General features: G+C 36.7%; 1 protein-coding gene across 7 annotated transcripts in view; it reads right to left on the bottom strand.

The window, feature by feature from the left end:
• Nucleotides 1-2,858: 2,858 nt before the first annotated feature.
• The window catches only part of MAP3K1 (mitogen-activated protein kinase kinase kinase 1), an 84,589-nt gene continuing 73,158 nt past the window's right edge, over nt 2,859-14,289 (bottom strand). For 4 of the 7 annotated variants that reach the window (XM_071208127.1, XM_058309116.2, XM_071208132.1 and 1 more), the window contains exons 16-20: nt 13,855-14,017; nt 12,072-12,203; nt 10,766-10,908; nt 9,934-10,065; nt 2,859-5,516 (exon numbers count right to left, since the gene is read on the bottom strand). In XM_071208127.1, coding sequence (XP_071064228.1) covers nt 5,367-5,516; nt 9,934-10,065; nt 10,766-10,908; nt 12,072-12,203; nt 13,855-14,017 — 720 coding nt within the window. In that variant the 3' untranslated portion in view covers nt 2,859-5,366. Of the gene's footprint in view, nt 5,517-5,622; nt 5,661-9,933; nt 10,066-10,765; nt 10,909-12,071; nt 12,204-13,854; nt 14,018-14,289 lie in introns of all 7 variants that reach the window. The other 3 variants (XM_071208134.1, XM_071208126.1, XM_071208135.1) reach the window with 1 other exon arrangement.

Genomic DNA, 14,289 nt, shown 5'->3' with positions numbered 1-14,289 from the left:
TAGTTATACTGTTTTCCCCAATGGCTGCTGAATTTCATACATTTAAAAAAATAGCAATTACTGTAAATGTATCAGTTCACATATGCAGTCACTGGTATTTCCAGTTGGGAGCAACACCCCCAGTTTTTCTAGATTCTAACCTGAAGATCTAGTAATTTTATAAAATTATTGGTACCATTTAATTAGAATCAAAGAGCAATAGAATAAACAATTTCTCAGAGACTAAAAAAGCCTTTCTCAAAGTTAATATTCTTCTGAAGTGACAGTGTGCCTTTTAGCAAAAATATCCAAAACCTCTTTAAAAGATGTACATTTAAAATCAAATTGTACAGAAACTTTAAAACAAATAGAAGACATGAAATGACTTCTGAACTCAACAGTTAAATATTCAGTGATTCTACCTTGGGGAGGTTGCAACATTTAGTTTCTGATTGTTTATGTGAGAAATGACTACAGTTTTAGTCTGCTAGGCTACCAAAATGCAAAATACCAGGAATGGGTTGGTTTTTACAATGGGGATTTATTAGCTTACAAGCGTACAGTTCTGAGGCTGTGAAAATGTCCAAACCAAGGCATCATCAGGTGATGCTCTCTCCGAAGACATGCTGGCAATCCTGGACTCCTGTCACATGGCAAGGCACATGGGAGCATGTGCAGATTTTCCCTTTCTTCCAGGTTTCCTCACTTTCAGCCTCTGGCTTCCATGGCCTTTTCTCTCTCTTTCTCTCCGAATTACATCCCCTCATAAAGGACCACAGTAAGAGGACTAAGACCCACCTAGGACCACGCTAACTGAAGTAACCTAATAGGTTTACACTCACAGCAAGGGATTTGCTTTAAGAACACGATTTTCTGGGGTCCATACAACTTCAAACCATCACAAGTACTGAACAGAAATATGAAGAGTGAAAAGTGGAGGACAACACACACAAGGCAAAATAAGACCAAAACCATGGGAGCAGACCAGGTGAGTTCCTGGTGTAGCTCAAACTGCAGAATGACTCAAATTAATTACCTCCATTCCTCATTTGTAAAATGGAGTATAATCACCATGCCCCAAATTATGTCTGAAAAATAGTAACTGGTGAATAAATCATCATTCTCCTTCCCAATAGTTTAATACAGAAGACAGTTTTTATGCTTTTTACACCAAATGATATAAAGAGCCAAGAAGCAATTAAATTTAATCTATGGTATCAGGGAACAGAAGTATTTACATAGACGTATTTAACATGTCAAATCACGTAAGAGTTTGTTAAAAAGAGGTAAATTATTGTCTAGGATTTTTTTAAAATGTTAATTTAAAAGAAAAAAACTTTCCTTCTTTTTGCCAAAAAGCCACTAGCAGGCTGGAGAGAGGGTGGTTTGGCAGGGATAGGGCCCACAGAAGATAAAACAGCTAGGAAGGGCGGCTGCCTGTGGGGAAAACCGATTACACACAGGAGGAACTGAGCAAGTCAGTTAATATATTGAAGATAATGGGAGCCAGGTTTCTCAGAGAAGGGAGTTACAAATACGTGGAGAAAAGCTTCATGAATGAGGTCTCTTGGTGTTAGATTGGACATGGCAAATTGGTGTGAACTCATGGTTTTATGTATGTATATGAATATTTTGCATATATTCAAGTGGGTATATACCAAGAGGTTCTGGAAACAGTGACACTCAGTAGCAATAAGCATAGCTGGCACCCATATCTTGGGTTTTAAAGTACAGTTCTGGGAAGCAGATGTGGCTCAACCAGTTGGGTGCCTGCCTACCACAAGGAGGTCCCAGGTTCAGGCCCCAGTGCCTCCTAAAGACATGCAGATGCTCGCATCCACCACAGCAAGCTAGATGCCACACCACACCACAACAAGCTAGACGCTCAGGTTCAGTTCCCAGTGACTCCAGAAAGTGATGAAACAATGAGCAAACAGTCAAGAGAACCATCTGGAGGAGGGTGTGGATAAATAAACAAATCTTTTTTAAAAAATGGAAAAATGGCTGATTCCAGGGCTAATGCAGGGAAAGAAGATGGGTCTGAAAGCAAGAAAGTGCTCAAAGAATAGTGGCAACTTGTCAAAGGATAAGAGAAGCCAGTTTGAAGAGGATTCCACTGGTCAAATCTGGGACAATTTGAGCAAAGCAGTAGTAACAGTAACAGCTTATTATCTCAATGAATAAAACAGGACTTCATACCTCCATTTCGATAGAAACGAATAAATGAATAGAAACCACTTCCTTACAGTAAAATGCCAATTAATATAGAAAGAACCCAAGAACTAAGAAAGCACCATTTGGCGACCATCAGAACAATAATTCAGGCAGGAAAGCTAACAGCAAAGAGCTAATGTTGGATGAGGACCAGGGTATTGCCCCCATGAAATATTTATAAAGGGGAAAAGAGTAGTTTAATAGTGGAGAAGCCTACTCAAATGATTATGGTTAATGTCCTCGCCGACAGCACAAAACGACCTCATGTGCCCCCTGGCATGAGGCCTGAGAAGGGCACAGCCTCGCCTCTGTGCTAGTCCTCTTGGTTTGTACTCTCCTGCTACAGAGAAGCGTACTGGCAGTTGGTGAAACCTGAATGGGGGTCTTTGGATGAAAGCTGTATGAGAGCTGTTTTTTTAGATTTATTTATCCTTCCCCCACCCTGTTGTTTTTGCGCTTGCTGTCTGTGCTCTGTGTCTGTTCATTGCGTGCGTCTTCTTTTTAGCAGGCACCGGGAACTGAACCCAGGACCTCCCATGTGGGAAGGAGGTGCACAATGGCTTGAGCCACTTCCGCTCCCATATGGGAGTGCTTTGTAATGTTCTCGCAACTGTTTTGTGAGTTTGAAAATTATTTCAACATTTAAAAAAAGTTAACAAGTAACCTTTGTTCAAAAACTTTTATTTACTATAAAGACAAAACACCCAAATAGGTACAAATACTATAAAATTGGTTCAATGGGGTAAAAATTTTAATTAAAAATATTTTGATATACTTAAAATAACAAAGGATACATTTAAGCCAAATTTTCTTAACCCAGAGATTTTTTTTTTAACATTTGCTTACATAGTAAGGTGCTAATAGAAGTTAGCCCTTAAGCCCTGGAAGTCTTAGGAATCATAGTCACACAGCAAATATAATTTCATTGTGAAAGTGAACTTTGGTAGAAGAAAAATCTATAGGACACCTGAGGTAGTAGAAACTGGAATAAACAGCAGTAGACATTATTTACAACTTGAGTACCAAATAACATTAAGAACACAAAAATAATTACACAATACAATTTTCAGTCCAGCTTTGATCCAAAGAAAATAAGAATATTACATCACATTTGCATTGAAAATAAAAAAAAACAAAAAAAAAAAACAAAAAATACCACAATTACCAGCAAGCTGAGGGAACTGCAAACAAACTCAAACACAATGGATTTTGATATCTAGAGGCAGTTTGAGTTTGAAATGTGGTGGGCATGGTGATCTACAAAGTAATACTGATTAGCTGAGGTTCCTCAGTTTATACAGTTTACATTTCTGCCAGATACTGTATTAATCTGACAAATGATCTTCCAGTACACAAAATGGCAAGAGTGCATCCTTTAAAGCTTGCACATGACAGACTTGGAAACAATCTTAGTAGAACTGTGAAAATTCTAAGTAGTCAAAAAATAAAGAAAATAAAAAGACAGTCAAGTTCAACACATTTAGAACTACCAAACTTCACATTTCGGTACTAGTTTTCTTTTAACTCTTCAAATATTGCCAATCTTTCAAAACAAAGGAATGTAAAATTTCACGGAGAAACACATTCACATAAAAAGAAAAACTGCCTTTTAAAAATTACAAGCAATATATCCCTGTAAACTTATCTTGTAACTTATTTTAATTCCAATTTGTGTTGTACATTTAAACTGTACTCTATATAGCTTATTTAGTTTATCCTGAGTCTTTGAGAATAACCAATTTTATTTTACTCTGCAACAATTCAACAGGCTTCTGAAGAGTTAAAACTTAACATTTCAAAAAGTTGTATATTAAATACTTAATCAGTACTTGATTTAAAAGACTCACAGACACACACAAAAGGATAACAGAGCTGCCATTTTCCTTCAGGATTCCATGCATTTGAATTCAACTCTAGACTAAAACCATTAGGTAATTGTGCAAAATCCAAGGAAATGGTAAACGAAAGCCAATTTCACTTTTCTTCCTGAACACATTTTCCAAGTTCAAAGCAAATTATTTGTTTAAAAACACCATTACTCATTGGTAGTTGAGGAAGTTAATTTTCCTTTTCTATCCAGTAGGCCAGACCTACTGTAAAGAGATGATGCACGGCAGAAGGAAAATAGCAGTTAAATGTTATCAGTGGTGATGGTGAACAATGGATTGTTACAAACAGAGTAAGACTTAAATGGTGTGAAGTTTCCTAATATTTGACAAAAGAAATGGATACATTAAAAAAGTTCAAATAAATTTCATAGTAATCTTGATCTTGGTTAGGAGTTGTATCACAGAGAACAGCTGATTTTCACTTACTGTATATTTAACCTGCACAATAAGAGCAGTAACTGACTCAATGAAGGTAGTATTTTATTATATTCCAATTTAAAAAACAAACAAAATTAAACCTGTGTTTTAAAAACTCTTGCAATAGCAAGATACTTATTGAAATCTACTTCACACCTAGTTCTATTTTTTTTTTCTTGTTTGAAAAGATCACCTTTCCCTGAATATTAAACAAAAATGAAGGTAAAATGAAAATACAGAACCATAATCTCCAAAAACGAAATGAATGGGCCAACAGTAAAATGCACAATGAACCACAATTGCCTGGATATTAAAAAAACATAAAGGTCAATGTGGATCATAAAGAAGTTATCAACTTAAAAATATATATGTATTTACTGCTATTCATAGCATACTCTGACCTAAAAGAGGCAGATATTGATTTTTATAGCCAGTGACAAAAAACTGAACGGAATTGCAGAACCCCCTGCTTGTGATCACAATATGAAATGGAAGAGTAACTGAAACATCAAAATAGATCCTGAGCCCCTCAGCTGCTAATATTGCTGAAAAAGTGCTCCAAAAAATAATAATAAAATTATGCTTCTGTTATTTTGTCATGCAAACTTCATTGCTTTCCTGTTCACCTAGGGCCAGTTCTTTGAAAGGCACAGTTTACAGTTTCTGCACAAGTTGTGGACTTTTGCATACTGAGCTTAGGTACAGATCATGATTTGTCAATCACATACTTAGGTAAGGGTTCCCCACAGGCCTCCTTCTTAGCTGCTTAGTGGCATGAAGGCCAGCAGATTATCAACGTGGTTCCCCACAAAAGTTTTTTTCTCTTGTTGAGCATCCTGTCGCCATTATAGTTTATTTGTAAATTGGCTACCATGTAGTACGGAAGACTGGATGCTTCAGTAGCTCTCGCGATGGAGGTCTGTCCTGAGGTTGAAGTTCTAAGCAACGAAGAGCCACATCTCGTAAACCAGGAGATAGATGTGAAGGGATCGATGGAGCAGTAGTTGCACTAGCAATCTGCAGGAAAAAAACAACAACAAAATAGTTTGAAACTTTCCACATTGGAACTTTTGATATTTAGAAGTACATGTGCATATATTCCATATTCTCTATACAGACTTACTGAAGTAGAAGTGGGTGGACTTTCTGCCATCAGGGAGTCTATGGGAAAAAAAACACATACTAGGTGGGAGGTTTCCTCTAAGAACCCTTCGAATTTTAGGATTTTAGAATTTGAGCAAATATATCCTCCTCAGAGGCATCTACGGTTTTCTGTATTGTCTAAAATGAACAAGGCTAAGTGCATCAAAATGATCAGGTAGGAAAAGTATTTACTACATGAATTCTATTTTCCTCCCTCCTTGCTTCACTGTACATTTTCTTTTTTTCCAGCACAGAGGGCTATTCAGAGTAAGAAAGATTAAACTTGGTCAGTCTATTTAGTATACCAAAAACATAACTGCATTGAGTTTTTTTCTTTCAGTGTTGGATAAATCCTAATTCTTATATCAAATACACTAGAAAGAACTGACTTTTTGATAAAGAGGTTAAGACGAAACTAAACATAATGATTGGAGTGTTGAATGCACAATTATGTGATTATACCAAATACTACTGATTGTATAATACACTCTGGATGGATTTGTTACAAAAAAAAAAAAAGAAATGAAGCTAAATAATTTAAACCCACATATTCATTCCTAATCACAAGGAAGTTCACCCCCTCTTAGCACTCCAGTAACCACTCACACACACGAATGCTTAGATTTAAAAAATGCAAAAGATTACAGGTTAAAATCACCTAAAAAACGCTAGTCTCCATTTTTCCTTATTTATTTATTTTTAAGGAAAAGGCAAGGAGATTGATAATTCGTTAATGTAAAATGGTGGTGTTGCTAATAATTCATATTCCAAACATCAGATAAGCTCAATTTAGTAGATGCAGCAGTTTGATTTACTCACAGTTGCCTATGAATATGGGTTTCAAAACAAAGTCTTAACTTATTCTGTCATCATGTTTTAGAATCATCACTGCCTTAATGTTTAAACATCTATTTAAGCCCTTCTAATAAAGGAGAAATACAAATTTATTAATGGCTTTTTGTAAATATAAATTCAGTGATTTATGGCTTTAAAAAAAACCACACATCATTTCTGTGACAGTGTTTGTTAATCCAACCAATAGAGTTATTTGCAGAAAAATGGAGCATGTAATAGAGTTCTTCTTGTACAAAAACCCCAAAACCTTAGTTACCCGGATTATTCTAAGAGTACTTGTAAAATCTGAAATTAAGTGATTAAAAAGAATGAATTTACAAAAATGCAAAGGGAATATAAAGAAAAAAATTAAAAGGCCCATAATCCTATCCAAGATATACTTATTTGGCAATATACATCTTACACACCCACAAAAAGGAAAAATAAAAATACAAAACTAAAAATGAAACCCCTTCCTTTCCCTCTCCCCAAATGTAATCACTGATAAAATTTCTTGTGTTTCCTTCCATGGGAAAGAAAAAAATATCAACACATATTTGACTTATATTTTCTTTACAAAATGTTTACAAAAGGCATCACTTTATATAACCTACTATTTTTACTTCTTACTATATCTTAGAACACCTTCTAAATCAATACCAATAGATTTACATTACTCTCAAATTTCTGTATAGTTTTACAGCATATGGATAATTTAATGATTCATTGCTGGACACTCTGTTAGTTCAGGTTTTTGGTATATCAAATAATGGTGCAATGGATATCCCTGAACTTCGGAAACTTCTACAGATAAATCTAGAGTAAATTCCTAACAATGGGTACAGCTGGGTCAAAGACACATGCATTTAATTTTTTGACCGATATTGCTAAATCACTCTTGAAAAATAGGTGCCACAGCAATTTACTACAAATGGGGTATTAAAGTGTTTGAGAAAGCTGCTTTTCTATTTATGGTGCTTCCAAAGAAACTCAAGTATTTACTGGAAGTGAAGGAAACTGAAAATGCTGCAGTACAATTCTCTCTAGACTCTACCTATGAACCAAAAGTGCAATGAAATCTGTAAAATTACTGACTGTGCCAATTTGAAACTTAATTCCATTTGTTTTCAGATTTCACCCAAACTCTGAAAATAACTGCAAACTTTCAAAATGATCTTGGCCATGGTTATTTATTGAGCAACCTCTGTGCAAGACTCAGCAGAAGGAACAAAAATGAGTCTGGTCAGAAGCGACCTCAGAGAAACAGAGTTTGAAAAAGGAGGTATGATAAGAACATAGATAACCATGAGACCAGAAAAGAAGATGCCAGACACTGGCCCATCCTGAAGCAATGGGAGTCTGGGGAAGGCACTGACGGGGACTCCAGGAAGGAAGCCTAGACAAGGGAGCAGTAGGCATGGGTCTTGTGAGAATCAAACTTTGAACCCCCTAAAAATAAGGGAGGGGAAGCATGGCAGAGAAGAGGAAAAGAGTGAAAATACAAAAGTGATAATATAAAAGAGATGAGAGAGGCGATTAAGGAAGGTATATAAGTCTGGGGAGGAGGGGGGGTGGGGGAGAGGTCACAGCAGGTGAGACGTACCAAAGGCCCACCTACAGCGCTAAGACTGGCTGCCTTGCACTGGAGATGACTGTGTGCCAAGTGCTTTATTCAGATCCAGGGGCAATTCTGCTTAATCCTCACAACAATCCTATGAAGTAGGTGCTATTATTAGACACATTTTCAAATGAAAAAATGGAGGGTAAAATACATGAAGTAATTTTCCCACAGTCACATGGCCATCAAGGGGATGGGTCAGGATTTGAAACCAGCTAAAAATCTCAACTGTGGTAGAAATGGAGAGAATGGACTTGAGTGATGTCAATAAGGTCAGAGAAGGAATCTGGCAACTAATTTGGGTGTGAGTTTCTACATATAGGAAACAGTAAATTTCATTTAAAAATCTGTGTATTGTGTACAATAAATGAAGGCCTTCAGGTATTTAAGTTTTTCTTTTTAGGAGGTACCAGTGATTGAATCCAGGACCTTGTACATGGGAAGCAGGTGCTCAACCACTGAGCTACATCGGTTCCCCAAAGAGTTGGTTTTCTCTTGTGTTGTTTGTTTTGTTTTTAGGAGGTACCAGGGATGGAACCTGGGACCTGGTACATGGGAAGTAGGCACTCAAACACTTGAGCTACATCTGCTCCCATGAAGATTTTTTTTTTTTTTAATCTTCTCGTCTTTCTCCTCTAGGATTCACTGGGATTCAATCCTGGGGACCTCTGATGTGGAGAGAGGTTCCCTGTCAATTAAGCCACCTCAGTTCCTGGTCTCTGCTGCCCTTCACCTTGACTCTTCCCTTCGTCTCTCTTTTGTTGTGTCATCATCTTGTTGCGTGACTCACTTGTGCCGGCACTGGCTCACTGTGTGGGCACTAGACTTGCTGCGCAGGTACTCAGCTCACCATGTGGGCATTGGCTCGCTGTGCAGGCACTGGCTCACTGCATGGGCACTCACGTGGGCACCGGCTCACCATGCGGGCACGCAGCTCGCTGTGCGGGCACCCATATGGACACTTGGCTTGCCACGTGGGTATTTAGCTAACTGTGTGAGCACCTGGCTTACCACATGGGCACTGGCTTGCTGCACAGGCAGGCTTTCTCTTCTTTTTCACCAGGAGGTCCCAGGGATCGAACTTAAGTCCTTCCACATGGTAGGTGGAGGGCTTTTCACTTGAGCCACATATGCTCCCCCACTTAAAGTTTTAATTTGGTAAATTACATAAGACTGAAGACAAACAAGTCAAATAAAAAAATCTGGGTGGTGGACTTGGCCCAGTGGTTAGGGCGTCTGTCTACCACATGGGAGGTCCACGGTTCAAACCCTGGGCCTCCCTGACCCGTGTACAGTTGGCCCATGCACAGTGCTGACGCGCGCAAGGAGTGCCATGCTATGCAGGGGTGTCCCCCGCGTAGGAGAGCCCTACGTGCAAGGAGTGCACCACGTAAGGAGAGCTACCCAGAGCGAAAGAAAGTGCAGCCTGCCCAGGAATGGCGCCGCACACACGGAGAGCTGATGCAGCAAGATGACGCAACAAAAAGAAACACAGATTCCCGTGCCGCTGACAACAGAGGCAGACAAAGATGACGCAGCAAATAGACACAGAGAACAGACAACTGGGGTGGGGGGCGGAGGGGAGAGAAATAAATAAATAAATCTTTAAAAAAGAATCTGAAGCTTAAATTACGAAAATTTATATACAAAAGTGCTATTTCCATTAAAGTAAATGCTGCCAATGCTCACCACACCATATACACTCTTGGGAGATATATACATATATATTTATTTCAAGGAAGAAACATCTTCATGTTAGATCGATAATTAAAAGGAACCCATGAAAACTTTCCTTCTTTCAATTTTAGTAGAAAGAAGTAATTTTTATCTCATAATCACCTTAAATATCAAAGCAAGATGATTCGAGTGTTTTTCGGCATTCCAGGGTGGTTTAGCACAAGCCATTTCTATGATAGCACAACCAACACTCCATACATCACAGCTCCTACCATACTGCTGACCTCTTAGTACCTAAAACAAAGAAGAAAGTTAATCTGGAAATAAGTCCCATTAAAAAAAGGTAATTCCCTTTTGTAGTAGCTATGGATTTGCAATTATGTGGATTATGTGATGTCTCACTTATTTCATTAAGTTTAACCTCCTACCTGGCACAAAAATATTTTTGGAGAATTGTGAGGTTCTAAGGAAAAATCACATCACAGAATTTCAAAGCAGCCCCTGTGGTCATAGTAAACTCTGGGGCAATACAACATAACCACACTATGTATTATGTGAAGAGCTAAGAACACAACAGAAGAGGCCAGGTTCAGAAGAGCTACACTAAATTAAACTTAGTCAACTATGGGTAAGACCCACTTCTGTGCGGTTCTCTCTCTTTGAAATAAAGACAGCCATTGAATTTTTAAAAAGTTTTATTACATGCACTTTGAGTTTAGTACAATATGACTACTGTAAATTACTCAACAATTCTTTGTTTAGAAACAGATTTTAAGCAAATCTACTAAAATCCACCTTCCTGAATTTTGTCAAGACAAACATAGAAAGGGTGGTATTTAGGGGCTGAAATCTGGGATATTATTAAGAACTTATTTTTAGGATCATGGGTTTCTAACTGGTAAGCACATAATGCATACTACTACAAAAATAATTTGGTATAATGCTATCACACAGAATCAAAATATTTTCTCCCAAACTCAAAGCTGCTTCTTACCTCCGGTGCCATAAATGCAATTGTCCCCAATAACTGTCCCTGAAACTCTCCTGCACCAGTTCCTTTTGATGCCAACCTGGCTGCAGCTCCAAAATCTGCAATTCTCAGTCTCTGACCTGTGCTGTCAATTAGCAAATTGGCACCTGTCAACAAAAACAGCAGATGACCTTGTATGTTAAAAACAAAAGTATGCACATATTAAAAAAAAAAACCAATAAACTACTAATGAAATGAGACAACACAAAACAAAGAAGTGGATTACATATTAGAGGTTCAAAGACATATATTCTCCATCTCATTTCACTTCATTATTGCTTCAAGCACACAGGTCTCTACAGTGTTAAATAAAGAAATCTAAAGCCCTAGAGAGAAATTCTAAAAAAAAAGTATTAAGACATAAGGAGATAAGGTAGAGACTTAGTGAAACTTGAAAGTGTTGAAAATGTCAATATAATAATTCTCAACAAAATCTTTCCCCAAAGTCCAAATTTGAGGGTAGTTTACCTTTCAAGACGAAGTTCTGTTGAAACATCCCAACCTAAACTAATTCAAACTATATACTATGATTTCATAAGTATAGGTAATAAAAATTAATTTTATAAAAGTACTTAAATACATTAAATCAGATACTAACTGAAAAGATTCATGCCAGAAATTCAAAGGTGCTTTCTACTTCTTCCCACATTGGAGGTCCTGGGTTCAGTTCTCAGTGCCTCCTCAAGAAGCAAAAACAAACAACAAGCAAATAAACAAAAAAACCAACTTAGGGGAGCCGATGTAGCTCAGTGGTTGAACGTTGGCTTCCCATACCAGAGGTTGCAGGTTTGGTCCAGTACCAAAAACAACAACAACAACAACAACAAAAAACACATCAAAATAAACCTCCACAAAGGTGCTCTTAAAAATTAAATTGCAAAAAATTTCAAAAGATTTTTCTTTAGAGAAAAGTTTATGGTATCTTAATTTTTCCAAATAAAACTGGCAACAGGAACTTTTGGGTAGGCAACACATGAGAAAGAGATGGGGAATCAGGAGATCTGATTTGTACACTTGGTTCTGCCATTAACTAGCAGTAAGACTATAGAAAAGTCATAGCCGATCTGCAGTCAATATCCTTTTCCAGAAGATGAGAAAGGCGGATTATTTAACTGCTAAGGGTCCCTTCAGTTCTAATTTTATAATAATTTGATTTATTCAGGAGAAACAATCCCCCAGTTGATCTCAAGTTAGAAACTATCAACAAAAGTCCAAGTTTAAAAATTATATTGTTCTTTTGTAGTCACTTGATGGTAATTAAAATTCCTACCTTTGACATCTCTGTGAATGATCTGATTTTCATGGAGATACGAAAGGCCACGAAGTAACTGTTCAGTATAGTTAATAACTACTGATTCCTTGAAGGCTCCATATTTACTCAGCAAATGAGCCACAGATCCCCCTGTAAAACAAATATAAAATAGCAATAATTACCATAAACCTAAGTCATAATTAAAACTGTTTATCACATTTTGGTTACTTAAGCTTACACTGTATGAGAGATTTACATTTACATTTAAAATGCTAAATTCATACCTTACTTCAAAAGTGAAACATTTAAAAATGAACACAATCCTGTATCATCTTAAAAATCTATTAAATAGGAGACATTTTCACAGGACAAATGGAACTAGTTTTCTGGACAGCCAAGATTTCAGAAAGCTTTAAAAGTTAGCAATTTTAGATGGAGCAATTTCTGAAATGTACAATGTCTTTTCAGCCAAAATACATAAAATGTCTTCCTTAATGACTTATATAAACAGTGCTGTAGCAGTTTGATATAACTGATGAATTTCAAAATGAAATACTAGAATACTAGATTATGCTTGTAATCTGATATGTACCTGGGCATGACTGAGTTAAGATTAGGGCATGAGGACTCACAGATAAAAGGCATGGCGAAGAACAGAACTGAAGGCTTTTAATGTTGGAGTTTTGATTTTGGATTTTGATGCTGAGACTTAAATTGGAGCCCTGGGAAGTCAGCACGCAGAGGAAAGAGAAGGCAGCCCCAGGAAGGAAGGAATCTTGAAGCCAGAGTAAAGCAAGTCCCAGGAATGTAGGAACCCAGGAAACCTGAACCCTCGCAGATATCGGCAGCCATCTTGCTCCAAATTAACTTTGGTGAGGGAAGTAACGTATGCTTTATGGCCCAGTATCTATAAGCTCTTACCCCAAATAAATACTCTTTACAAAACTCAACCAATTTCTGGTATTTTGCATCAGCACCCCTTTGGCTGACTAATACGAGTGCTAAGAGTCATTTAGCAGACAGTAAAGAGAAGGGGAGAAGGGATGGAAGATGCAGAGTCAGGCTCCACATCCACTATTTATTATAAAGCTCTGACCCTGGGCAAGTCACAATAAGGCCCATGAGCCTCATTTAAAAACAGTGTTTGCAATAGCCTATCAACTCTGTATATCCTTATGAACAATGACACCAGATAACATGCTGAAGAACTGGTTTGCACATATTAATGTACTAATCAAAAACAAAAAATTTAAGTAAGACATTAAACCAAGCACTTCAACCATGCATCACATCACAAGTCATTGAATTTACTGTATATATTGTATAATACAAAATAAAATTTGGTGTTTGAGAAGATGACAAGGTCAACTTTATACTTCAGCACTAGTTATTTTTAATGTTTTTCAGGTTATATTGTAATCAGCACTTAAATTTTTATATTGCCACATTAAAAAAAAATCTCAATATGCCCAATTAATGATGGCCTGGATAAATAATCGACAATAACTATCAGGTTTGTTTTTGTTTTTTTAAAAATAATTACTCATTAAAAAAACCCACAATGCTATGTAATCACTTTAAAAGAAACAGCAGAAAAATCTAGAAGGTAAAGAATATTGTATTTATATTTAAATGAAAGAAAAAGTATTTATAATTCATACTAATATGTTAGGGACTATTTTTAAGAAACCCAAATTTTTAATAAAAACAAATCTTTGTTAAACTGTTTCTTCTAAATTTAATAACAGAAAGGTAACTCCATGTACCTATTATTTATAAGCTAAATAAAGTATGAACATACCTGCCATCCACTCGATGAAGAGATTATAATTGCTCTTCTCACATGTGGCTCCCAACATCCTAATGATGTTTGGGTGATTCAGGTGACTCATCATTCTTATCTCTTCTCTTAATGCTTCTACTACTTCCTCTTGTTCAGAAGATGTGTTTCTGACATATGTCACCTGTTTCAAATAAATACATTTACAGAAGTTTTGAATTTAATGAGTTTATAATTTATTAACAATCTGATCTAAAACGGGCAAATCCAAATTCGCTTACACATTAATAGCAGTTAGCATTTATGCTCATGGATGCAGTGTAGACATCTACTTTACAAACCAAATCAGACTCTTAAGACAATAATAATAAAGCTTAAAAAAATGATAAACATCTGGGACACAGCCAATATTCCAACTATCTGATGACAGAACATGTGGCAGTTTGATATTATTTA

This window comes from Dasypus novemcinctus, chromosome 2 (assembly GCF_030445035.2).
Source record: "Dasypus novemcinctus isolate mDasNov1 chromosome 2, mDasNov1.1.hap2, whole genome shotgun sequence".
Lineage (NCBI taxonomy): Eukaryota > Metazoa > Chordata > Mammalia > Cingulata > Dasypodidae > Dasypus > Dasypus novemcinctus.
Note: the sequence above shows the minus strand (reverse complement) of the source record. Positions and strands in the feature narration are given on the sequence as shown.